Below are 25934 nucleotides of genomic sequence, written 5' to 3' on the forward strand. Positions count from 1 at the left end.
AACTGCCTGTGAAGGCTGAAAACGTTGCCAAATGAAAATGTTTATAAAGTGCAACAACAAAAACAGCAGCTCGGCGACTTCGCACATGTACGCGCGTACTTTAATACAAACAAGCCGAACGGAAAAGCGGGTAAAAGCGAGGTAAGCCCCGAAGCAAAAATTATTTTTGCATCATTAATTTACATTTATATTCAATTAAAGCGCAAACACATTGCCGGGGGAAGCCAACCATGGGGGTTCTGCAGTTGTGCCACATGGACGGCGCGTGCCTTGCACGCCGCTGGCCGTGGCACTGGGCAAACAACCGGCAGACCAAAACGCAAAAGCAATGGTTCTCGAAAGGCGAAATCAGCCAGGAAAAATAATATTGAAATAAAGTCTGGTGAAAAATTGTCCCACATTTAACCAGTGCGAAATTCGAAATGGCTATAGGTGGGTGGAGCACGGGAAAGGGGCTCTTCGGGATCTTTGAAGGACTCTTTCTTATTAATCAGATGCCTATTCTTGTTGAGCTTGCCGAAGTCTCCAGCAAAATGGGTGTTTAATAATAAATACCATAGTTGCATATGTTGGCAATAAAATAAAAAAGGTAAATTATAATAATTATTTGAGTTTTAAGGGTAATCAATCGGGAAATCAGATTGCGCTATTCAGGCTCTTACGGCGGATATCCTTTAGCTATACATATATAACGCTTATCAATTTGCCTATCAGAGCTTGTTTCACTCCATCATTTGACGATGGTGCCGAAGGCAAAATCGCTTTTCAGCTCATAAACCATTTCTATTAATTAACCATTTAAAACCCGCATTTGCACATTTGCCATGGCCACTTAAACTGTGTCAACAAACAAAGGGGAAAAACGGCAGTGAGCCAGTGCGACGAAGAGTTTGTCAACTTTCTGATTAAGCCCTGAGAGTATTTAAACAATTATCGCCAAAGTGCATAAAAATTGTATGTATGTGCAGCGATATAAACAGCTCAAATTTCGAGTAGTGAGCAAGTTTGTTTATTTATTTATTCATTCAGCACTCCTTTCCAGCCGCGGCGATTCATCGATTGCGGCTGGTTTTGGCCCTGTGTGAAATCAGTTTAAGTCCTTTATGCTGGTTTTTGCTTTGGCTGGTCAGTTGCAGTTATTAAAATTACTCTGCAAAGTGATGCGAATTTATAATAATTTGCATATTAAATTATTTTCAATGGCAGGACAATGATTTTCCGATTCGGCCGCGGGGACGCCGACAAATAATAAAATAGCCTCAAAGACGCAAACAAACAACGGCAGAATAAAAATCGCACAAAATCGAATTAAAAAGCGTTTAATGTGCCAGGGATTTAAGCTCGGGGTGTCGGCGTTGGACGGGCGTGTCATTATTTCCGATATATAATCTGCAATCGTTTGCCATTTTATCCCCAACTTTTTATGATCATTAAGCAATGCTTTAATTTTTTACGAAAACAATATTCGATTGCATAAAATGGCTTTCAATGGAATTATGTGAACAAAACATCGAAATCCCACTGGGCAGAGAAAATAAGAGTTATGTGTCGGCTTGGCAAATTGCCAGCAGTGCGTATACTTAATGAGCTCAGGCCAATCGAATACGTTGTGGCGAGCATTAAATTAGAGGACTTTTAAAGCGATTCAGTTAAAACACCTTCAATCACACCCATCAATATCCTCACAATCCAATTTCTCCCAACCGGATCACCTCGCCAACACCCCGCAAACTATCAAATCTCATTTGCCTACCACTTTTCGATCCCTTGATGAAGTTGGCACGGCAACTTTGCAGCCACATAAGTTGGTAGCTCGTTGGTGGGAGGGTGTACGTTCATATGGGCATTGGGAAATTCGAACCCAACACTTGAAACTCACTCAAACACTTGGCATAATGCGAGCCTAAAAGCGTGCCACATTTGTAAGCCAACACTTAGCAGTGGGTGGAAAGGGGCGAAAATTGTGCAGCAGAAATAGAAATAAAATGTAAAATGCTGTCACATTCGATTCGAGTGGTAATACCAACAGGACGGGCCAGGAAACAACACCTAAAAGAATTTCAATAATTTCCCCAGCAATTCCTGCTGACAAGTCTCGTATTTCTATAGCCATTAACCCTTTTTATGGTAGGCCAGTAGCCACGACACACCCCATTACTTGGATACCTGGATACCTGGGCATTTACCTGCCGAAATTTTAGCATATTTCCACAGTTTATATGCCAAATAATGCCGAACTGTGCATTTCTAATAGACGAAAGCCAATTTCAGCACTCTCATCATCAGCATCCACCCATTCCACCCCGCACGAGTAATAAAAATCTAAATTTCAAAGCAGCCTGCCAAACATCATCGGGGAACGGAACGACTGGGTGGGGCAGGGCCTTCCGAGTGACAGAAGTCTTTGGTGAGGGGGCCTAAGGACGAAGAACGAAGAGGTATTTAGGTGCGGCCAGGACAGGTGCAGCAGGGACACCTCTGTGACAAGCCAAGGCATGCCAAGATCTCAGCCTTCCGAGTCCGATGACGAGACCTGCCCCCATCCACGCCTGGATGCACCCGGTCCTTTTATGTCTATCTGTGGTTTTTGATTCCGACATTGCATGCCAGCCACCTGCATGTAGGGTGCACTGCATATCCGTAATGCAGGACAGCAGCTGGTCGTAAAGTGCAATAATGCCCGAATTTATGCAAGTCGAGTGTAACAAAAATATGCATAATTCTGCAATAAATGATGTTAAGAAAAGCACACACCCAAAAGCCTCTACTTACTTTTCCACTTCCTCAAGTGCACCCAGACAACCAAATGTGTCGAAAACCCAGGTTCTTGGTTAATTTTAATTTAATCAGACATTCTTAAATATTAGAATACATAATTATATGAAATGTGAACTATAAGGTAAGTTATTAATATTTAAGTTGTGTATATTTAATTTTAGAGATCCCTCAAATATAGTGAGAAATAAGAAGTCCAGGTCGCACTCCACTTAGCCGTTCCATTGGAAACTTCACTGTGGTTACTTTGTCGGCTGGGTTTAATGTTCTTCATGGCCTGCTGCTATGTTGTTTGAGTGTTATGCGCTGCACCACCCCTCCGATCCTGATGCACTGACTCCCAGCGATACACTGATACCCAAAGAGGCTCATAAAGGATGAAATCTTCTGGATTACAACGACGCGGGCGAAACACAGGCGGGGTGATGGAGCAGGATAAAGCTTATTGCTCGGGCCATAACTGGCGCTGCTTTTGGTAAAACTTAAGCAGTTCGCAGGTGTTGCAACGAAATTGCAGTTTATCTAGGCAGCCATAGTTTCGCCCACCCATCCCATTTGCCACCCCAGCAAGTTAATAATCTTCGGCATATGTTGCGCGTCATGAGGAGGTGGTTTTCTGGGGGAGATGGCCTGGCCGGACTCGCCAGAATGGCGCAGGAAATTAAGTTTTTGTGCTGTTGTATTGCGTAAATGGATTTTTAGTTCCCACGGAAGTGAGTTGCATAAATTTTGCCCTAGTTCTCCTCGTCTTCTTTGGCCAAAAGCGCGTGTAAAAGCCATGAAATCGGAATCGCAAACGAAAACGAAACGAAACTAGCAATCGGAGATGATTGACGAAAAGCGGGAGGAGTAGGTGGCTCTATGGCTAATGGCGAATGGTAACTAGAGCAGGCATAAATCTTCATTCGAGTTTTCGCAGTCATGCTCTTCTCCCCTCCACCTCCTGCAGCTCTCATTTCATTTTTGGCTGTGCAACGAGACGTAAGCAGTTCCCACCTACTTTCCATTCCCTTCCCCACCCGCCCCCGAGGCGTAGAACAAAGGCCATTATGTACAGGTGCTGCTCGTCCAAAAGTGCCAAAACAAAGCAGACGCACTTGCTCACACGCACAACAACCGCCCCGTCCCCGCCTACGCAGCTCATACCCAAACACAAGGGCCACGGCGCAGACACATTGATTAATGAATTAATGAGCTAAACTTTGCACCTCAATGACAGAAAAGGCAGTGCTGCGGGTCGATCTCCTCTTGCTCCTGCCAAGTATTTCGGTTTTTAATGCCCGCGTCACGTCAAGTTACGTTTGCCATTACGTTACTTTACGTCGGAGCTGCCTCTGACCTCTGGATGCCTATCTATTGGTTACAGGGGTCACTTGGTGGCTGCCATGGTCTTCCTTTATGACAAAAATGTTTTGTTGTGCTCTTTTGTATATATTACTTTCATTGAAATTATTTGAAACGAAATTTTTCGAATGAATGCATGTCCCATTAATTAAAACAACTATTACTACTTTTACTGTTGATTATACACTCTTGAAGTTCAATGCATGTAAAATTAATTCCAACAACTATTACCACTTCTGCTTTTACGTAATTAAAGAGCTGCCAACTTGCAAGGTGTAATGATGCAAACTCGCACCCCGGAGCACAATGAACGAAAATGCCACATGATTTGTAAAAACCCGTTTGTCATCAAGCTGGGGAAAAATCGTGGCATTTCCCTCTGTGATTTACATGAGCTGGCTCATTCCTCACGTGTCCATTCCCATCTCCGTCTGGGTTAGGTGGCAGATCCTGCCAAGAGGCGTGCGGCAGACTACGAGCCAAGTCAACGTCAATGCTGCTGCTGACACGTGATAAAACGCTGCTCCGGCAGACACCCACCCACCCATCCACCCACCTGTCCCACTCCCTCGCCAGGAAAGCGGAACGTTGTATGTGAGCAGGGCACAAGGCATTAACATTTACAATTCACACGCACACCTGCCCACGCAGGAAGGCGGAGGAGGGGCATTGGTAGAAACAACAACCAAAACTTTGGCAATTCTTTTGTGTGAGGAACAGGGAACACCACACATGCAGCCCCTGCCCTCCATTAAATGTACTATCCATCCATACGCAAGGTGGTAATGTGCGGTCCAGCGGGGTGGGTGGGGCCGGAAGTGGGGCCACCGCCTTGAGGAAGCAACGGAAACTCCGTTACGGACACCCATGGATCCCTGCCTGGGGTCGGACGTTGCCATTAACGTTTCTATTGTGAGCTTTTGGCCTTAGCGAAATAAATAAAATTCGACAGTTGCGATGGACATCTTCAGACACATCCACAGGACGCCCCATCCCCTCGACCCAACGAAGTGAAAACTCAAGCACTGCAAGAAAGTTATAAACTCACTAAGATTCGAAAAGAAGAAGGCTCTCTAGCCAGTTGTGATTCAACTTTTTATAGCTTCAAAGTGTTTTGTTATTAGTGGTGGGATCTTGTTTTACTCCTGAAATAAAAGTTTATACGAAATTCGTTGAGGCAGAAGTTATCGTTTCCAACCTGCGAATTCTACGAATATCCTTGGTCAGAATGACTTGCCATCGTCCTAACCGTAATCGCTTTTTAGGCCCCACAAGCTGAATGTATATCCTGAAAAAATGCTTGGATTATCTATGTGCCAAAACTGTTCAAAGCTATTTTGATAATATAGAACTAGTCTATAGTACTTAAAGTAAAATTTACTTGTTTAAAACTGCAATGTTACTAGCATGGACTTTAGTAATTTGATTTAATTTAATTTAATATTATTATATGTACATACATAATATATAATATAAAATATTTTATACGATACATTTACTTTGGTTGGTGTACTATATATATATATATATATATATATATATATATATATACACTATATATTACTGAGGTAGAAAAGACTCTCCTGCCCAATTGCCGTGGTTTACATAAATAATTCTATCGGAAGAAACATATATGAACACGTGCTTAAATATTTTTCACAGTGGTCCAGAAAGTTTTGTGGTTTTCAAATTTCGCAGACGATCCGAGGCCCAGGATGAATTCAGAGAAAACAACAAAAGAAGCTGTCTTCGGATAGCCGAAGTTTATTTACTCTTAAAGCAATTATATATTTAAAAAAGGCTTATGTAATACATAATATGTATACTGATAAAGGACACTTCGAACAAAGACAAGGGAAATTTGAAATTAAAACCGTAAAAACTTTAAAGCGAATATATTAAGATTGAACACGTAATTATTATTATTATTTACTACTATTAAAAATCTTTGGGAAAGTTTCATGCAGATAGCTTTAAAACTAAGAGATTAGTTTGCGTAGAAGCGGACGGTCGAACGGATGGACGGATGAACGGGTATACTGAAAGATGGACAGACGATGCTAACTTCTTACTGGAATCAGTATACCCTCTGCTAAGAGTAAAAAAAGACGGGGGAGGCAAAACAAGACCGGGAGCCGACACCTTCCAGTTGGTGCTACTGCTCAGCATATTTATCTATTCATGCTCACAAAAAGCAATTCGAACGCCGGCTCCGGGAACGGAGCAGCCTCCGGGGGCCAAGGGATGGGCGAGCCGGGGCCAGGACGAACTTCAATGCAGCTAACGATGTAGGGACAACAACAGGAACAGAACTACAGATGGAGTTGCACGGGAGATGGAGACGGAGCTCCGACGCCCGCCATGGACTGCGGAGTAAGTTGATTCCGTGATTTTGGGGGGGAAAGTTGGCCAGCACTCCGCTTCTGGCACTCGTCCTTCTCCGGCTGCATTTTGAGCTTTTATTATGCTTTTTGGAAGGCTCTCCGAACGTGTTGGTTCAAAGTTGAAGCTGCGCCTGAGTTGACAACTGGGGAGCGAAAATCGAGGAGAAGTGCAGACTTTTTAGTGTTTTACACAAAAGCGCCGGCATGGACACGAGCGAAAGGTCGAGGATCGGGGGTCAGGCTGGGATCGGTTTCCTGGCCGAATGGTTAGCCGCTTGGCTGGCTACAAACAAACAGACAGCCAGACGGACGGATGGAGGAATCGAGTCCGGGAAGCTCTTGCAACATGCATTAGATTGGCAGTTGGGGATTTACTTGTAAAATGCAAATGCAATGAATGTACAATTTAGAAATTTTTACACCAAAAACTAGAGGACTCGATGGAACCGTCATTGCAGATGGCGGGGAAACTGGCACTTGCACTGCCAAGCTCTTTCCATTGAACTGCTCAGCGGAAGGCAGCCCAAATAGAGAGTATGAGGATGGGCCATGTATCCTGGGCGTCAGTCTGCTTTAAAGTTCATTTGAAATGCAAGCCATTGTTTTGTCTGAATGACTCGTAATCTATGCTAATGAAATTGTTTTCGTTTTCGGGTTTTTAAAACAAATTTCACCCCAGCCAACTCGCAAAAACTTTCCGCATAACAACAGAAATTACCGGAGGAGTAGCTACAAACAACAGCAGCGCAGGGTGCCAAGATAAATAAACAAAATGTGTGTTGGCCCAAATTGAAAAGCAAGTGAAATGTACTTGAAGATAACGCCGTTTCGTCCCTTGCATTCAGATGGCCTTGTGAATAAAGTTAGCCATTGCTGCATGTTGATTGCAAAGTAATGGGAGCGTTTAATATGTTCTATACTTGTAGTTCTCTTTGAGGAGTCCAAGCTTAAAATCATTACTCGTATTGGACCACACACTTTGACCGCATCCTAAATCAATTGGAAATGTCAATTTTTAAATTATTGAGTTGGGTAATTTGACCTAGAGTAACAAGTTGTCAAAGTAGTTTTCCTATAGGTGGGGATTCCAAGCATAACTAGTATATAATTAAGACCAACTTTCAATCCTCTCTTCTTAAGCAGAATTGCCCAATAAATTCCATGACCAGCCGATCATCGACAATCCATTGATTCGCTTACCAAAATGCCAGAACACATATCCTCGTGGAAGGCAGACTTTTATTGCAACCGCAACAAGCTTACATTCCATTCATCCCACAAAGCGATACTTGCCACAGTTGCAATAAACTCCGGCTGCTGTTGCAACTTGCAGTTGCAGCGACGAACTGAATTGCACATGCATACGAACATAACGGTACACATCCATGCATCTGTGAGTGTGTTTATTGAGGAATTCATCAAAATCGCCAAGGCAACTGCCACTTCCATCGGATATTTGGCAAAAGTTGTTACTACTACGCCCACAATAAACGAGGATGCATTGCTCCGGGCACTGCGAGAAAATCAGCTTTAGCTTAACAAAATGTACATATACATACATACAAATACACCTGCTTTTCTGTGAGCTGTTTCTTATATGGCATAAAAAATTTAACACACTTCCTATGCCACGCAGGGTGACAAAAGGTATAGTACGACCAAAGCAGCAAGAAAGTGTATTGGAATCGATAAGCAAACTCTTCTTAGTTTTTTTATTTTTTTTTTTTTTGTTTAATGTAAACCATTAACAGTATTTAGCCAAATAGTTTGAGGAATGCTGATGCAGTTATATACAAGTTAATCCGTTAAATAGACGCAGAAAGTTTCGATTTCTGAACACTCGGTTGTCCAAGTGCATCCTTAACCCTTGTCTGGCCGGGCAGCCACTTGACGCCCCTGCCACGCCCCGAATAGCTCCTGCAGGACGAGCGTCGCATGTGGCGTTGTTGATTACATTGTAGTGGCTGCCGTGGTTGTGCAGCTGGGTGCTGCGTTGTCTGCGGCATTATTACAGTTGTTATTGTCCGCAAAATAAGGAATTCGGAAAAGTTTCCCAAAAAACGTATGCGCACTTGACGGTGACGGCGACGACTTCCGCTGCAACTTGCAATGTGTCTGGTGTTGATGCTCTTATTTATGTGCTGCCGCTGCGCCCACCTCCCACCAAGTCAACGTAGGCCGGCGAGGCGTCGGTGGAGCGTCAATAGTTATATTTCAGCCAGCCAGGATGCGGAAGGATGCGCTGAACACGGATTCCTGCTTCCCAACTTAAATATTGCGCCCCGGGGGCCTCGACTTTTGAGAGGCACAGCTCGCAACTTCTGCGACTTCGCCTGCCGCGTCGCAACATTACAGTGATTACACCCAGCAAGACTTACGGTTTTATTGTAACCTGCCGTGTTTGCCATCCTCAGACTCGGATTTCCACACTCCACAAAAATCTAGGTGCTGTCTAGACTGTTTCTTGAGATAGTTCAAATTGTTTAGCATGATATATGGAATATACATGGTATGCAGATACGGGTATCATAAATTCAATCTATCTAATGAAATAGCAACCCATTCAACGAGTTCGAATGATTATCGAGAGCCGACAGTTGCTAGGGCCCTCTTCAGAATTATTTATTATTATTTTCCTGAGTGTATCTAGTAGAAGTGTGCATGTGAGTTTCGAGCGTTGTGAATTGGCAATCCGGTAACTTGGAGGAAAACTTCAAAAGCGCAGCACAACACGGACACAAACTCGACTGGGAGGGACAGCACTTCGGCGTTGGCACCATCCTAACTACCACCTGCATTACCAAATCAAGCAGGGCACGTAATGAATCAGTCACAGCGATTAACTTTTACAGCAGCAGCGGGCGAACAAATTACAACCGACGTTGTCGCAGAGTCAACCTGCCGCCAGGTCACAATAGTCGCAGAGGGTGAATGGCATGGCCTTTGATCCCTAGAAAATCAAGGAAACTTGAAAATACGAACTATTTCCGGTTTCCTGCACCAGCTGACAGATGCCAATGTAGATATTGAATGAATTAATGTTGGCCTATCACAAAGCCGTACGAAAGAATTTGGCAATTGATTTTCACTTCTTGTTCTCTTTCGAATAAAAACAATTTCCTTCTATTTTTTATTTTATTCGTAGTGGTTTTCAGGTTCATCGCAGTAAAATTAATCAGTTCGAATTGACACCTGAACGAGCTGCTTAAGAATACAAGGGTGGTAATTGTTAAATGGTTTCATTTATTAGTAAAAATATAATTGTATTTGATTTGTATATTTAAGTATATTGTTTGTATAATTTTAATTAACAAATATTGCAGCAAATTTCATCTACTAAATTATGGATTACGTTGCGTATGCTTCATACGGTTTTACGGTTTGTTTTGTTTAGCCGGCGACGCTTCGTTGTCTGCGTGTGAGTTTCCATCCGGTTGTTTCTCTAACCCTGTGTGAGTGTGTACGCCGGCTTACAATTAACAAAAAATTTTAACAACGAGCTACAGCAACAAAACGCTTCACCCCACGGACCTACAAAAAAAGTACGTATCTGCGTCTTTGCGCTGAGTATGTGGAGTACGGATTACGCCTCTCGCATTACGGATTACGGCTAACGGCTTACATGAGGCGACAGCCCTCCCGCTCGCGGCTGTTCTGCCGTGACAGTTGGCGCTGGGTGGGCGTTGAATGGGCAGAGGAACCGCTGGCCACCACTGCGTTCCCGTTAGACTCTAGACTGGCGTGCCGCGTGAGCCGCTGGTGATTCGGGTTAAGGTCCGCCACAGTCCATTGGTTTCCGTTAGCCTGCTGGGAATTTGGAACAAATTCGCCCACTTCGTTCTGCAGTCCCTGGAGTCCCGTGCTGACGTCCACGCCCTGCTCGGTACCCGGGCCGGCATCTTGGAGCTGCGAACAGGGAGCATCCCCCAGAGACTGTATGTACTGTTCTAGCAGGTAAACATGCGGTTGCAAGGTGAGGACGAACCCCCGGTACAAAGATCCGCTGTGTTCAAAGGTGCTCTGACTTAACTGTTTGAGTGCAGATTCCGTACGTCGACAGGTGTGAACCGATTCGCTTCGGATTATTCCGTTTACAATCCGCGAGATGGAAGCCGCGTCCTGGAGCAAAATGGAAAGAACCAGCGCGTAGTCCGTGCAGTTCGCCTCGATAAACAGCTGTAACAAGTAACGCAGCTTAATGGACAGCTTCTGAGGCAGAATATCCACGGCTAGGTCGTCCTCTGATGTCGGTAGCGAGTACAGCCGGCGGTAGCGAAAGTTATCGAACGACAGTTGCGATCCAGACCGCGTCTTAAGTATTGGTAGGGAGCTAGGCTGCTGCAGTTCTTCCTCCTCTTCCCTAATGCTTGGCTGCAGCTGTGGCGACTGTGTTGCGGCTCCATTGGGCGTGGCCAAGCTAAAATAGCCAGACTCTGACGTTTGCGAAGATCCACCGCCTCCTGTCTGTCGAAGACTGCCGCGTATCTGAGCAAAGTCGTCCTTTGCCGCAGTCGGAAATGGAATGGGGAGATCTAGTTCTTCGTGTAGCGCCTGCAGAGCGCCGGCGAAATCATCCAACTTGGCTGCCCGCTCTGATTCCTGCGAAAGCCAGCTGACAAGGTGAAAGTCCAGATAAGCACACATGTAGCCTAAATCCATTAGTTTGTGGTTCTGAAGTAGTTGTCGAGCATGGCGCTGCAGTATCAGATCGATGCAGAACGTCTCTCGCTGCTTAGTCGACCGCCGGCGCACCACCGAGGGTGCTCCTGCACTGCTGCTTTCGGTCACAGGTGCAACCCCAGGAGTCCCAGATGCCTGCTTATCTTTGGGCAGATTGCTAGTCACCGTGGTGGAGAAGCTTCTCTCTCTGGCAATGGGACCCAGAACCATGTTAAAGGCATCCGCATTCTGGTTCACTTGCTGCTGTGTATTCACCTGGGGAGGAGGAGCAATTTTCACATTCACCACCATCGACGACCGCGGTGAGTCGATCTCATTTGGATCTATAGCCTTTAAAAACCGGATCAAGTCCTTAGCCAGCTCCCACTTTCGCTGCTGTAGAGCAATGTCCAGCAGCATGGTGGCATATTGCTTGCTAACAACAGAGGGTTCTAGATTCTGCAGGATTATCAAGTAGCTCGCAGCCGTGTCCAGCTGCTCCGACTGCAGACACATCTGGAATAAATCCTTCGGTTTACCAGCCATCGAAAATAGGTACGGCCACAGGGCGATCTCTGTTTTGCGGGCACATTGAACAATTGTTTCCAAGTAGACGGGAAACTCTCTTATAAAGTCCAGAATACTGGGCAGCTGTGCATCCGGGATGGGCTGTTTGCTAGTAGCCTCTTCCTCGAGAACCTCGTGTAGAAGCAGTTCCAGAGCGTGCGGAAAATATGGTAGCGAGCAACACGACTGTGCCATTTCCCAGGCAGAGTAGCCCAAATTCCGCTTGATCAGTTGGCGAAGTACCTTGTGCAGATAGATCTGCGACTTGCGTTCCATAACGGCGAACGGCAGAGAGAAGTGGGAGACCTGCTCATTGGCGTAAAGCGTGCTTTCGTTCTCCACCCCCAGAACGATCACATTGTCAAAGAGCACGACGAGCGGATAAAGTTTCAGCGGAAAGCTCAGCATGATTCGCTTTGACATAAAACTGTGCAGACGTTGGGCGCCGCCCTGCTCGCCTTCGCGACGCTCCCTTCCCGGCGGCAGTATTGGAAGCCATACGCGCATTCCGTGGGCACCGGAGTAAAGCCAAAGGCAGTCACGCATCGCACAGCGTTCCAGGGAGTGTGACAGCCAGAAGACCTCAACGCAGCTAGCCAGGCAGGTGGCCAGCAAGGTGTTTGGGACCTATTTGGTAAACATAGATTTTGACTTTAGTTGCTATATGATATATCGTAATAATTGTCCGCGAAGTTGAAAAGATGCATACTCAAATTCCTTGTTATGGTTGGCTCGATAACCAAAGACATTTCCAAATAGAAGACATGCTGACGTTCGCTTTACTTTGAGATAACGGTAAATTCACATATGAAATGTATAAATGATTTGCATCTCTCCAACTTTAAGCATTTCGACAATTAATATTTTTCAAACATACCTGTTCGCCGGCATCGCGCTGTATCATCAATATGCGGCCGCATACATTCACGATGATAGTCTCTGCCTGATCTCCACCCAGCTGTCCCTGGGGCTTTAGCTCATTCTTGAGGTTAGTCACAGTCAGACTAACAATGCAGGCAGGATGGATGCAAATGCTCTTCACGTCCAATTCATAGGCGCATTCAATATCCAGGGCGTACGCTGAGTTTTTCGACATATTGAACAGGCTCACTATTCCATCGGCAGTGAGTACAATCAACTGGTGTCGGAATGAGTTCAGGCTAATAACTGGTGCTCGGACCTGCAGCTTGTGCCCGTATTGGTTGTCGAGTTTGCAATCTGCCGGATAGCAACGCAACTCATCCGTGCGGTCTAGAAGCGAATAGCAGCCCATGACTACAAAGCCATGCCACCACAGTAGGCCGCCAGAGACAACGAAGTCCTTCTCCTGCGACTCATTGCCAAAAAGCTTCCAGCGCCGGGTCACTAGGGAGTAGTGCGCCAGTCCAGTGCGACCAGCCACCGCCAAGTGGAGTCCATCGGGATCGATAGCAGCATATCGGATTGGCCAGTTTGTGGCCGCGTAGTTGAGCGGCAGCTGCAACACTGTCCAATACTTACTCTCCGTAAGAATGCTGCCTGTGTGCGGGCTTTGTTTTAACTCCAGACAGTCGCCATCACCGGAAATGTCTTCGTCAGAGCCCAGGCCGCTTGATGGAAACGTTCCATGGCTTCCGGCATACGTTAGCTCCAGATTATTGCCCTGGTTAAGGTACAGGCAGTCGTCACCCTGCAGCAGGATGTGCGGACTAGTCGTCATGCAGGGATTCATACTCAGAGCGCTCTTCACAAACTGCAGCTGAAGCACATTACTTTTGTCTTTTTCCGGATGCAGTTTTAGCATAAAAAGCTGATAACCCTCGGTTGACCATTCGAGCCGACGGATCTTGAGTGGATTTTGACAAACCAAATCTACGTTAAGGCCGAAATCCCAGCTCAGAGTAGACATTAACAATGCTCCGAATGTGCTCCATAGGGACAAGCCTCCATTTGTCCAACTCACAGCAAGGACGCAGCCGTCAGGGCTCCACTTTAGCTCGTTTACTGAACCCAGGCTGTCTGGGAGTATGTTTTCCGTGAGGATAAGTCGATGAGAAAACTCTAGTCCCCCGGTGGCATCATCAATTGCGTACACCTTCACCGCCGAGCTCTCTTGACCATATGCCAACAGTCGAAATTTGTGATTGACACTGCAGACACTCGCATCCTCAACATCCGGCACCCAGAAGCCGTGCATGTGATCGGTCTCAAATCTTAGATGGTTGGCAATCAGGAAGGCGGCTCGTCGGTCACTGAAGACGGCTGCACAGCCACCGATGAACGGCGAGTATTCCAGAGAAGCTACGTACGAGTCCCTGTTCAAGGGCGGCACATTGCGCGCGGACTGCTGAGGCTGCTGCTGGACGTAGAAGGGAATGTCGCGCAGCTTAATTGAAGATAGGGCTGGCAACTCTAGGTCGTTCTCTGCGTGCTCCAGTTCGGTCCACTGCAGACGCAGCAGTTCGCAGGACTGGGTGGCCAAGAGTAATTCGCTGAGGCTAATGCAGCACACAGTGGTGATGACGGAGCCCAAGGTGACGCTACACAGTTCGCGAAGGCTCAGCCGGGGTATGTTTTCCTTGATAAACAGCTCGGCGGAGTCGCGTTTGAGGCTCGCGGCGGGCGGATCTATCTGCTGCAGGATTCCCATGCCGTTGGCTTCGAAGTCCAGTTGGTACAACAACAGGGAGCCGGACGCGGTAAGCAGGGCAAGCTGCCGAGAGTCCGGCTTCCACACGATCAGCTGGTTGGCCCCGTACTGGCGAAGGGAGTCCTCCGTCCGCCGGAAATAAGCAATGGGAATGAGTGGATTCGCGTACCAGATGCCCAGAAAGTCGTCGCCCACGGCGGCCACAAGTATTTTCACCGCGTCGCAGCAGATGTGCCGGATGCTGGCGCTCTCGCCGGGCAGCGCCAGGCCCACCCGCTTGGGCCAGCCCACTGGATAGTACATCCTCCGTGTGAAAAGTTACTGCGCAAACGGAAAAGTTCATTAGCAAGAGCGGGAGTGCGGAAAAACGAATTCAACCTGCGGTCTGGTGCGGGTGCATTTAGCTTATGTGGGTTACGCCCAGTTTTACATGATCTGCCCCGATCAATTAGCACTTTTAGACAACATTCCACAGCACAACAAAAAATCTGAGCGATTTTACGCGTATACAAATATGAGTGTTGGCCAGCGTTCCAAAATCACAGCTGTTTGCCAATCGCCGTTTCGCACCACTGATTTTAAGAAGGCAACAGTGATGTCAGGCTAGCTTTTCTGCACCCATCAGCTGTTTCTTAAAAAATCGACAAGTGAATGCATTTTGGGTTACTTCTATTTTCGGCTATACGAGCCTTCTTATCGTTTTAAATTCATCTTTTAAACAATAATTAAATAAATACATTATGATTAGATCACGAACTAAATGTTCTACCCTTCATAGTTTTATCTCATAAAGTCAAGTAACATTGGCATTTATCCTATTCCAGTATAGTCAAGTAAAGTTACCAACAACTAATGAGTGTTGTTAAAAAGGAATTCCCGAAGATATTTTTTATGTTCAAACCCTTCATTCAAAATAAAGTTATTAAATACTTCAATTCATTGACCTGCGCAAGCTTACAACACTAAAAAGTTCCCGAATTTCGAGTCCGCGATCTAGTTCACCAACAACCACTGTCAATTCGAACTAATTCAACGCATCTCGAACTAAATAAATCAACCGGCTTTCGAGAGGCAGAACAAAAAGGAGATTTGTGAAGTATTCTCAAAATGACTGCATTCGAAGGTAAGTGAAAATTAATATTTAAGGTGTGCATTGCTTATTTGACTTGCCTCGCAGAGTTTGGCGTGCTTCCGGAGCTGGGAATGGCCACAGACGAATTGGACTGGACGTAAGAAAAAACAGTTCTGTCTGCCTATTGCCTTCACATTTATGAATTTTCAGCCTGCCCACCGATGTCCAGGCTGAGGCCATTCCTCTGATCCTGGGTGGCGGCGATGTACTGATGGCCGCCGAAACTGGTTCCGGAAAAACGGGTGCCTTCTGCCTCCCCATTCTGCAAATCGTGTGGGAGACCTTGCGTGATCTGGAGGAGGGGAAGGCTGGCAAGGGCGGTGCAATTGGAGGAGCTGTGACTCCGTGGACCATGTCCTTCTTCGACCGAGGAAACGCGCTTGCCGTCACTCCTGATGGTCTGCGTTGCCAGTCGCGGGAGTTCAAGGAGTGGCACGGGTGTCGGGCCACCACTGGCGTTCGCGGAAAGGGCAAGTTCTACTTTGAGGCCACGGTAACGGACGAGGGACTGTGTCGTGTGGGCTGGTCTACACAGCAGGCAAACCTCGATTTGGGCACCTGTCGCATGGGCTTTGGATTCGGCGGCACCGGCAAGAAGTCCAACAACCGCCAGTTTGATGACTACGGTGAGGCATTCGGCAAGGCAGATGTCATCGGCTGCCTGCTCGATTTGAAAAACCAGGAAGTGAGCTTCACCAAGAATGGCCAGAACCTGGGCGTAGCCTTCCGCCTGCCGGACAACCTTGCCAAGGAGACCTTTTACCCGGCGGTGGTGCTGAAGAACGCCGAAATGCAGTTTAACTTTGGAAAGACTGACTTCAAGTATGCCCCGGGTAACGGGTTCGTTGGCGCTTGCCAGGCTGGACCCGAGCATAGCAAGGCCAATCCGATAACCGGTCCCGCAGCTGGAGCACCGTCCGCCAAACCGGCGCCTAACGCCCCTCAGGCCATTATCATGGAGCCCAGCAGAGAATTGGCCGAGCAAACCTACAACCAGATCGAGAAGTTTAAATACCACCTGAGCAACCCAGAGGTTCGCTCCCTGCTGCTTATCGGTGGAGTGAGGTTGGAAGAGCAAAAGGCGCAGCTGATGCAGGGCACTCACATAGTGGTGGGCACGCCCGGGCGGCTGGAGGAGATGATCAACAGTGGACTGGTCCTGCTCACCCATTGCCGCTTTTTTGTTCTGGATGAGGCTGACGCACTTCTGAAGCAGGGTTACACCGAGCTGATTGACCGTCTACACAAACAAATTCCGAAGATCACATCGGATGGTCGCCGTCTGCAGATGGTCGTCTGCTCGGCCACGTTGCATGCATTTGAGGTGAAGAAAATGGCTGAGCGCCTGATGCACTTCCCCACCTGGGTGGATCTGAAGGGGGAGGATGCTGTCCCTGAGACGGTTCACCACGTCGTCTGTCTAGTCGACCCGCAGATGGACACCACCTGGCAGTCGCTGCGCCAACCCATTGGCACCGACGGCGTCCACGACCGTGACAACGTTCATCCAGGCAATCATTCGAAGGAGACGTTGTCGCAGGCAGTCAAGCTGCTCAAGGGCGAATACTGTGTGCACGCTATAGATAAACACAATATGGACCGAGCCATTATCTTCTGCCGCACCAAGCAAGACTGTGATAACTTAGAAAGATTTCTCCGCCAGCGAGGCGGAAAACATTACTCGTGCGTCTGCCTTCATGGTGACCGAAAGCCGCAGGAGCGTAAAGAAAACCTGGAAATGTTTAAGCGGCAACAAGTCAAGTTTCTGATTTGCACGGACGTGGCGGCTCGTGGTCTAGACATTACGGGGCTGCCGTTTAGTAAGTTCTCAAATTTTGAAACAATAACCGTCGTTAAACCATTTTCCAAATAATTTACTTCCTTATCCTCAGTGATAAATGTGACGCTGCCCGATGACAAGACCAATTACGTTCATCGCATCGGACGTGTGGGCAGGGCGGAACGCATGGGGTTGGCCATTAGTTTGGTGGCAACAGTGCCGGAGAAGGTTTGGTACCACGGCGAGTGGTGCAAGTCGCGCGGCCGTAGCTGCAACAACACAAACTTAACCGAAGTCCGAGGATGCTGCATCTGGTACAACGAACCAAACCTACTGGCCGAAGTTGAGGACCACTTGAACATCACCATCCAGCAGGTGGACAAGACCATGGATGTGCCAGTTAATGACTTCGACGGCAAGGTCGTGTACGGTCAAAAGAATTTAAGAACTGGCAGCGGCTACGAAGACCACGTCGAGCAGCTGGTGCCAACTGTACGCAAACTGACGGAGCTAGAGTTGCAATCACAATCTTTATTCTTGAAACGTCTTAAGGTCTAACGCGGATCTGGAGCGACATTTGTTTGCTATGCAAGGAAAGGATGTGGTGAATTGAGAAGTGCAAGACCAACTCACGCGGAAATACTTTTGCGGCACAAACACACAATTTTGTATATGTAGGAAGTCGGAGCTCAAGCTCTGCTATTAAAAATAAACATTTAATTAAACTAACATTAAAATCGTCTGTCTAAAGAGTAAACAGCCTCGTTTGAAAGCTGGAGTCCGGTTACCGTCACTTCTTCTCCTCCTCCTCCGCCTCCTCCTCCTCCTCCTCGTCCTCCTCGTTGAACTCGGTTCGCATCTGTTGCAGCGCTCTAAGCTGCTGGCACAGCTGGTTGCCGAACGACTCGACGTAGCGGGGGCTGATCTTGTCCAGCAGCGCGTACGGCGTTTCAAATATCTCCTCCTCCTCGTCGTCGCCTTGCTCTTGTCCGTTGCGAAGCAGTGCAGAGATCCGGCTGTCCTCGTCTATGGTGTCGTACTGGGAGGAGACGATCTTGAAGCCACGACTGCTCACCTGAACGCAGCAAGTGGCGCTCTCGATAGTCCGGATGTTCAGGTAAATTTGCGTGGCATCGCTTGCCAGTTTGGATGAGATGCAAATCTCAGCGACGTGAGCCTTAACATCGTTAATTATGGCGTTGGCTTCGTCCTCGCAGTTGAAGGCCTGCTCCTCCCCAGGGTCTGCGGTGGCTTTCGGTTCGCCCATCCTAACAGAATCGCTTCGGAGCTCTGCGGCTCGCCTTTTAATTGAATCCCAGTCGATCTGATTCCCTTTTACAGGCGCAACATGTCGTTCCACTCTACTCCATATGTGTCACAGCAGCTGTGTGGCGTGTGCCACGCGTTAGTACATTTTGACCGATGAAGCGGAGCAGGGCGTTCCGGCCAAACTGAATATAATCGTTATTAATGATTTTACATGCAATTTAGCTTAGTTTTTGGTTTAATAGAAGTTCGTAAGACGTACCGATATAAAACGGTTGCTGTCGTATCGAAAGTATAAATTACTCCTAAATAATTGAAATTGGAATGGAGGGGTGCATAGTATAGATTATGGATTAAGTCCAAAATTTGTATATAGCCTCTTTTTTACATTCTTTTTACAAAACTGTAAATAATTTTAATTTAATTAAATAATTTAAAAAAAAACGAAATAGACAATTTTTTTTATTTTATTATTAGTTCTTAATATATGCTTCCCTTATTTAACTTTGTAATTGTATAATTAAAAAACTTAATTTAATTTTTAAATAAAAAAATATTAATAAAAAAATATTCTGCGAAATGGGTTGCATCAAAAAAAAAAAAACACGTGCACGACCTTTTCCTTGGGTGTTCCCTTTCACCCTTCATTTCTTAGACAATCTCGCTTCCGCCCATACAAATTTTATGCATACAGAAAATGACCTGCGGCCGATCGTTGCTTGTGAGTCGCTCACCAGAAAAGGTTATTGCGCTCGTAATAAAAAACTGTCGGATATTTTTTATTCCCGCAAGTAGAGTGTCAAAAAACACCCGGCTGCCTAGATACAACAGTGTTTAGCGGGTGCACTTGGAGTGCCAGTGGCTTGCTGCAGTTCTCTGGTGCACACTTTCGATGCGATTTCTTACAGTGAGTCCCGTAACAGCAGCTATTAATGTTGCGATAGATGGCGTGTTAGTCCAGAGCTGGAAATCATTGATGTCGGCAGGTAAACCGATAAGATAGAACATCGGTTCAGTTCCATCTCTAATTTCGTTGCGAAAAAAATAAGAATCGAGGCATCGGTACGGACGTCAAAAACTGCAATTATAAGAGTACACGCACAGATTGTGGTTCTTGGCAGGCACAGACTTTCACTGCGTGTGACAGCGATCGCTAGTGCAAGTTACCCGTTCGCAGTCAAAGTGACACAGGCATCAGGATGAGCGCACCTGGCATGGACAAGAGAAAACTGTCGTAAGTATTTTGTAGTGCTCCTTCATTTTTCCTCCACGGCGCACACACACGCGCCGTCGGCAGAGTACACACACTCAGCCCGTGCGCGAGTGTGAGTAGCAGCTGCGCGCAGGCAGCGCGGTCGGCGCGAAATTGATTTTTCGCGGCAGAAGTTTTCTCGAGCCAGCAGGCACTTTCCTTTCCACGTCGGGATAAACAAGGAACCGGGTCAGGGGTAATAATGGGCTCCGGTAGTGGGAAGGGGAGGGCAGCTGCGGCTGGAGTTTGATTTCGGACAAGCGAATTCGTCCTGGGCAAGGCCAAGGACAAATTTGGCCATTTGACGGAATTCGATTTTTATTTGATTTCAATAATCGTTAGTTAAAATCTTAGTGGCATAGTTTCAACTTATGTTGCATTAGGCAGGAAAATGTAAAAGGTAGAAAAAAGGCTACGCACATCATCGATCAAGACTCGAGCCGATATCATTCAGATATGTGCTATGTAATACATACAGACCATTATTAGAATTACACATTATAACTACACAGTATGAGAATTTCCTCTTCCTTTCTCCTCTTCCTCTTGCATTCTTCTCGGTTGGCCACACCTCTTTTGCCCGCAAATCGCACGATTTCAATTGTTTAATAGAGAAAAAATGAGTCGAATACTTCATTTTATAAATATTGTTCTATTTAAATTGTTCAATGTTTGGGTCTTCGTGCAACACATACCGATTCCGGCATAAGTGCGCGATAACAACAGACCTACAGATCCAATAACACGACAACCAACTAACTAACCAGCCTGGCCGTTATCGGACAGAAAGTTTTACGGCCGCGTTAGCCGTCTCTATAATTGTACCCTATATGAGTAATGCCAGCACTAACCGCTTCAGTTTGGCCCAGGCGAATTCGAGTTGGCTTAGATTGTCATGATGCCTGCCAATGTCCTTGGCCCTGTGCAGTCGCCCACCGCCCAGTGTCCCTGGGGCACGCATCCGCTTGAGCCTGTAATCACCCTCATCATCGTGGTCCTCAACCACTTTGTCGAGCGCTCGCCGCCTTATCAGCTCGCAGATTCTCAGAGCGGGTTTAGGCATACACAGCGTTGCACCCCAACCCCCTTAACTTACCAAGTTTATAAATAGCACCCACCTGCTCAAGAAAATCCATACAGATTGCAATTTATGTTGCACGCGACCCTGCTGCAGAGCCAACAATGCCAGTTGCTTTCGAACTGGACGCCCTCAATGCCAACGCCTAGTCCGTGGGTGCAGGCAAGCCCTGAGGGCCAAGTGCTCGCCCGGATGAGCTCCCATCGCGTGCCACGGCTAACTGTTGCTGCGGTGAGTCATAGTCCAATACTACTTGCGATGGCTGGGCCTTATCGCCCTCTGTCAGAATGTAACATACGCAGCTGAAGGAATGTCGGAGGCACAGTGCAACTGCGCTAGGCAGGTCCACGCAGTGGTTCCTGAGGTCTTACCTGTGCGTGGTTATCAACCTTTAATTCCAAATGCGGAGACGTGGATAGTAATCCTACGCAATACAGAGACCATGTTCACTTGATTTTCATTTATTTAGGACATCTGGCGACTCGCTTTACGAGATCTTAGGACTTCCGAAGACAGCCACCGGAGATGATATTAAAAAGACTTACCGGAAACTCGCACTCAAATACCATCCCGATAAGAACCCGGACAATGTGGATGCGGCTGATAAGGTAAAATATTTCCGAGAAATGGGTCCATGCGTATTAATATATTAATATAATATATAATATAAATATATTAATATATTTGCAGTTCAAGGAAGTCAACCGGGCCCACTCGATATTGAGCGACCAGACGAAGCGCAACATATACGACAACTACGGCTCTTTGGGCTTGTACATAGCCGAGCAGTTTGGCGAGGAGAATGTCAACGCATACTTCGTGGTCACTTCACCGGCTGTAAAGGTCAGGAATCGCGGTATTTCGCATGCCTAGGCACATTAATTAATCTCTGATTCTCCTTGCAGGCGGTGGTTATCTGCTGTGCCGTGATCACTGGATGCTGTTGTTGCTGCTGCTGCTGCTGCTGTTGCAACTTCTGCTGCGGCAAGTTCAAGCCGCCGGTCAACGAGTCGCACGATCAGTATTCACATCTGAATGTGAGTGAAGTTACTTGGCTTAGCCAAGTCCAAATATAATACCCGCCCCAACACAGCCCGCCAATAACTGAAATCATTTTGATTTAGTTAAGAAAAGAGAAAACAAGAAAACCAATCCGGTGCAAAGCTAAAACATTAACTTTAACGCATGCTTCCCATCCACCCACACACTGTACTATTACGAACCTAACAAACCAACTTTGATGATTTTTGTGGGGAGATCTGTATCATTTTTCCTTCTGAGAAGCTAATGTTTAGTCAAAAACGAGCCCCTACATCTGACATCAACGCTTACTTAACAGCTGCCCGAACAATAAACGCCTAACCATTTTTTAGTATAATTTTCCTGGGTTATCAGCTATCTTGGCACACCATCTCCCTCGATTGGTTTTCCCTTACTCACACTACTCCGTACAAACACTACTCTGATTGCACTGCTTTGTAATTAGTTTATTTTGGGTAAGTATGAAGTTTGGTTTTGGTTTCCGATTATCAATTCTCCAGACACTGAAGTAATCAGAATACTGATTTTTGAGACCAGAGGTAAACACGACTAACCCTAAAACTTTTCCGATCCATCGAACAATTTTTGTATAATTTATTGTTAGTGTTTGTTTTGTATATATGTACTTCACGAAAATCATCAAATGCTTCCAACGTTTCTCTCTCCATAAAAAAAATAATAAATAACGTCAACACATACACGCTCGGATTTCTCGAGACAGACAGTGCAACGATTATTGTTTTTTCCACGATTGCTTTTCTTGTTTTTTAAGTGTCCCATTGCGCATACAAATTTATTTTGAAACCACCCAGATTAGAAGTCTTCTTCCTTTGCTAGTTTGCAAGCTAAGGAACAGAAGCTATAGACTTACGTTTCTATTTTTGGTTAACTTCTTTTTTTTTCTCAAAAATCTTTGCGATCGACTCATCATATCCACCACCTACTACCACCCACAACCACCACACATTCGCTCTCGACCTCGCCGTCAGCGCCCCGATGGCAATCGGGAGGGCAACGATATGCCAACGCATCTGGGACAGCCGCCACGCCTTGTAAGTATGCAAATCGAAAATAATACCAGCACGAGTACCGCATGAAAAAGGTGCAAGATCACCTGCGGCCTGCCTACCGCCTCCACCTGGCTCAAGGCACCCACCCACCCACCACCCAAATAACACAAAGCCAATAACCAAATCCGAACTCTACTTAAACGGTAACCAATCGAAATTTATATGTTCCAAGGGAACACGTCTTACTAAGCTAACATTCAGTCGCAAAACTAACTTGATCGAGAGAACAGAGGAAGAGATGACAAAATAAAAAAACGTCGTTTTTTTGAAAGTACTGCTGTAAATACTTGGTAAATGTTTTATGATTTTCTTTCAATGCTGTCATCTGGCTGATTTTAATTTTGTAGTATTTGGCTTGAAGGGTCCTTCTATCCATCAGCACAAGAGTAATGTAGTGGTCGTAACTAAACCGTAGAATAGTGTACATACATGGCTTGTAGGCAGCCCACCGAAAGTTTTTGACTAAACATTGGTTAAGGGACCTTCCCTCCAAGCTCTCAAAACTTGCTGCAGAAACTAAAATACCGGCAGAAATCCTAATCCCACTCTTTTGTGTCCCGCAGGAGGACGTTGACCTAGACGACGTTAACTTGGGTGCGGGCGGAGCCCCCGTTACCTCACAGCCGCGGGAACAGGCCGGAGGACAGCCTGTTTTCGCCATGCCGCCGCCCAGTGGAGCCGTGGGAGTAAACCCCTTCACCGGCGCCCCTGTAGCAGCTAACGAGAATACGTCGCTAAACACAACGGAGCAGACCACTTACACGCCAGGTATATAAGCAATTGGTCCAGAAGTCAACCACACAGCCAGCCTCCGCTAGTTTGGCAATCCGACAAAGCGTCTTTGACCATCGAACTTGTTATTGTGCATATATCGAACAAATATTGTTTCCTTCGGTCGCTGGATAGGTGGCGAAGGCATTCAGTCACCAGTCGACATACCCCGTCCAGCGATCAGATCAACACCCCCTTAGCAGTAAGCTCGTGTATCCGGCAAGGTATTTTTTAGTCACTTTCTGTACATGTCCACGCGAATATGGGATCCATTTACTTAGATCTGCATGCTGAATTACATTACCACACACTGCCCGAGCTGCAGGATGACCAATGAATAGATTGATTGACTCAGCCTTTCGTTCCTTAGGTCTGCGCCAGCCGTACTCAAGTCCCCCATTTTAAAGACCTCCTTTCAAGATTGTTTTCCAAGCTTTCGCAAATTAAATGAAATGAAAATTTTAATTTCCATCCAAGACATATTCAAAGAATGTAGCTTAAGTTTGACGGATTTTAGTTTTATCGTTTCTTATGCAACGCGTACATTTTGATTTCTTTTCACTTATCACTGTCTACTTCTCTCTCCCCCTCTCTTCACTCTAGATATGGTTAATCAAAAATATTAGTCAAGTGCTGCGAGCGAGTCAAGACCCGGGTGCTTGCGTACACCACACATTCAGATACAGACACAGAAAACACAAGCCCCTAAATCGTAACAGAAGAGAAAACCAGATTTATTTCATAATTATTAGTGTTGTTTTTAAAATGCGCGATATGTTGAAGCGAGTAAACATAGAAACCAATGTATTTATTTTAAGCCGTAGCACTTAGCTCTAATTTTAAACTATCGAACTTCGTGGCCGCCCTCCGGTCAGTCAGGTTGATTTTGGTCCACTTCGGGCAATCGATTCACCAATTCCATTGTTCAAGCCATGCATCTAGCCTTGCAGCTGTACCACTATACAACTCGAATCGATAGCCAAGCCGCGAAGCCACCATCTCCACCTATCCAGTCATGCTAATCACCAAAACACCATTCGGTGTTGATGAAATTGTATATCGGAAGTTTGTCTAGACATTTGCTTGGGGATCGGATCCCTTGCGGCTTAGCCCGTGAGTTGGGATTCAGTCGCGAAGAGAGGCACTGTAATTATATATATGTATATGATATGTGTATCTAGTTTGTGGCATTTGTGTCGTCGCTTAGTCTAGCTAATTTGTTCTCGAGATCTCCTCTTCACCGATTGTTTCTGTTATTTTGCACTAAATTGTTAAAGCCAGAACTACTTATGTAAAAAGGATGAATTGTCGAGCGACGCGCCCAGCAGATTGCTCCGATCCGATTCTAATGCAAATGTAAATACGAGTTAAACAATTAAGCATCACACAGTTAAACAGAGGAGGACGAAGAAGAGGACACTTTGAAGGGCGATCCAATTAACGCAAATATAAATTATATAACAGATATTAATAATCCCCTCTATATATAAAACAATTAAATACGAGTAATCAAAAGTTGAATTGTAACCCCCGAAAGTATTGCACATATTTATGTATTCCAAATTGTTTCAAAATTGAATTGAATCTAATTAATTTTTGTTTGATTGTTAACCCGCTTTTAAATGTAAATGAATGCGATTAGTCCAGCAGTAATTAACTTTTATATTGTAGTATCCCATTCTAAATCATTGACATCAATTATTGCCGATCAGCTCCGGGCCAGGATAAAAGTCCTTGGGCGCCTGGGTCTAGGGCCGGGATCCGAGAGTCGCCGGCTCATCTATAGTATAAACACGCATACATATATAAAATTCAATTATTAATAATTACATTTTACGGTCTTGCGTGTGTATTTATTGTTCGTACAAGTCAAAGCAAAAATACTAAGTAAACTAAATTTAAACTTAACAATTGTTTCCAAATTTCAATTGTATTCTGGTCTAACACGAAGAAGCCGAAATAAATTTATTATACAAACTCACCGCTTTGTTTTACAAAGGGTATTGCCTAGTCGGCTTTGCCCATGAAAAGCTCTGCCAGGATGGTAAACAAACTGATTTTCGGGGATGGAACTTTCGACGACGCCAGCTGCTTGCAGTTAGCTTTCACTCTCTCCGCTCGGGCTTTGTTTTGTTTTGGGACAGTAACGGGCCACAGCCGGCACATGCGCTTTGCCCGCTCCCCGG

The 25934-nt window shown here is 45.9% G+C and overlaps 4 protein-coding genes and 1 long non-coding RNA gene across 11 annotated transcripts, besides 1 other annotated feature; 3 read left to right on the top strand and 2 right to left on the bottom strand.

Moving 5' to 3' along the window:
* Nucleotides 1-9731: 9731 nt before the first annotated feature.
* Rich (RIC1 homolog) lies at nt 9732-14904 on the bottom strand. Of its 2 annotated transcripts, none has more exons than NM_001275276.1 (3): nt 14741-14904; nt 12607-14679; nt 9732-12356 (listed from the first exon to the last, which is right to left on the bottom strand). In NM_001275276.1, the coding sequence occupies exons 2-3, from the start codon at nt 14659-14661 to the stop codon at nt 10122-10124; spliced, it is 4290 nt and encodes a 1429-aa protein (NP_001262205.1). In that variant the 5' UTR covers nt 14662-14679; nt 14741-14904; the 3' UTR covers nt 9732-10121. The 2 variants fall into 2 exon arrangements, with proteins under 2 accessions (NP_001262205.1, NP_649385.1); NM_141128.3 differs by having other exon boundaries at nt 14737-14904.
* Nucleotides 14905-15351: 447 nt separating this feature from the next.
* On the top strand, nt 15352-18000 carry Ddx1 (Dead-box-1). The gene is made up of 4 exons (NM_079488.4): nt 15352-15481; nt 15536-15587; nt 15641-17310; nt 17383-18000. Exons 1-4 carry the CDS (start codon nt 15466-15468, stop codon nt 17826-17828), a joined length of 2184 nt encoding a protein of 727 aa, NP_524212.2. The 5' UTR covers nt 15352-15465; the 3' UTR covers nt 17829-18000.
* On the bottom strand, nt 17789-18662 carry CG11523 (uncharacterized protein). The gene has a single exon (NM_141129.3). The coding sequence runs from the start codon at nt 18535-18537 to the stop codon at nt 18061-18063; it is 477 nt and encodes a 158-aa protein (NP_649386.1). The 5' UTR covers nt 18538-18662; the 3' UTR covers nt 17789-18060.
* A 461-nt stretch (nt 18663-19123) lies between these two features.
* Nucleotides 19124-19294: a mobile genetic element.
* A 70-nt stretch (nt 19295-19364) lies between these two features.
* Nucleotides 19365-25728, top strand: Csp (Cysteine string protein). Of its 6 annotated transcripts, none has more exons than NM_001300215.1 (7): nt 19365-19770; nt 21336-21474; nt 21557-21709; nt 21772-21903; nt 22897-22959; nt 23541-23745; nt 24352-25281. In NM_001300215.1, exons 1-7 carry the CDS (start codon nt 19736-19738, stop codon nt 24372-24374), a joined length of 750 nt encoding a protein of 249 aa, NP_001287144.1. In that variant the 5' UTR covers nt 19365-19735; the 3' UTR covers nt 24375-25281. The 6 variants fall into 6 exon arrangements, with proteins under 6 accessions (NP_001287144.1, NP_730713.1, NP_001262207.1 ...); NM_168949.2 differs by having other exon boundaries at nt 19551-19770; NM_001275278.1 differs by having other exon boundaries at nt 19551-19770; nt 23541-25728.
* sisRNA:3 (stable intronic sequence RNA 3) lies at nt 21915-22203 on the top strand. Its single transcript, NR_163210.1, has one exon. It is a non-coding gene; the product is annotated as a stable intronic sequence RNA 3 (long non-coding RNA).
* Nucleotides 25729-25934: the final 206 nt, after the last annotated feature.

This window comes from Drosophila melanogaster, chromosome 3L, assembly GCF_000001215.4.
Source record: "Drosophila melanogaster chromosome 3L".
Classification (NCBI taxonomy): domain Eukaryota; kingdom Metazoa; phylum Arthropoda; class Insecta; order Diptera; family Drosophilidae; genus Drosophila; species Drosophila melanogaster.

Excerpts from the sequence above, each read along its gene's own strand:
- Rich (NM_001275276.1), bottom strand. The coding sequence starts at position 14,661 with ATGTACTATCCAGTGGGCTGGCCCAAGCGGGTGGGCCTGGCGCTGCCC. Across the intron at positions 12,357-12,606 it reads AGCGCGATGCCGGCGAACAG|GTCCCAAACACCTTGCTGGC; the intron begins GTATGTTTGAAA and ends TTTACCAAATAG.
- Ddx1 (NM_079488.4), top strand. Across the intron at positions 15,588-15,640 it reads ACAGACGAATTGGACTGGAC|CCTGCCCACCGATGTCCAGG; the intron begins GTAAGAAAAAAC and ends ATGAATTTTCAG. Across the intron at positions 17,311-17,382 it reads CATTACGGGGCTGCCGTTTA|TGATAAATGTGACGCTGCCC; the intron begins GTAAGTTCTCAA and ends CCTTATCCTCAG.
- CG11523 (NM_141129.3), bottom strand. The coding sequence starts at position 18,537 with ATGGGCGAACCGAAAGCCACCGCAGACCCTGGGGAGGAGCAGGCCTTC.
- Csp (NM_001300215.1), top strand. The coding sequence starts at position 19,736 with ATGAGCGCACCTGGCATGGACAAGAGAAAACTGTC. Across the intron at positions 19,771-21,335 it reads ATGGACAAGAGAAAACTGTC|GACATCTGGCGACTCGCTTT; the intron begins GTAAGTATTTTG and ends TCATTTATTTAG. Across the intron at positions 22,960-23,540 it reads TGGGACAGCCGCCACGCCTT|GAGGACGTTGACCTAGACGA; the intron begins GTAAGTATGCAA and ends TGTGTCCCGCAG.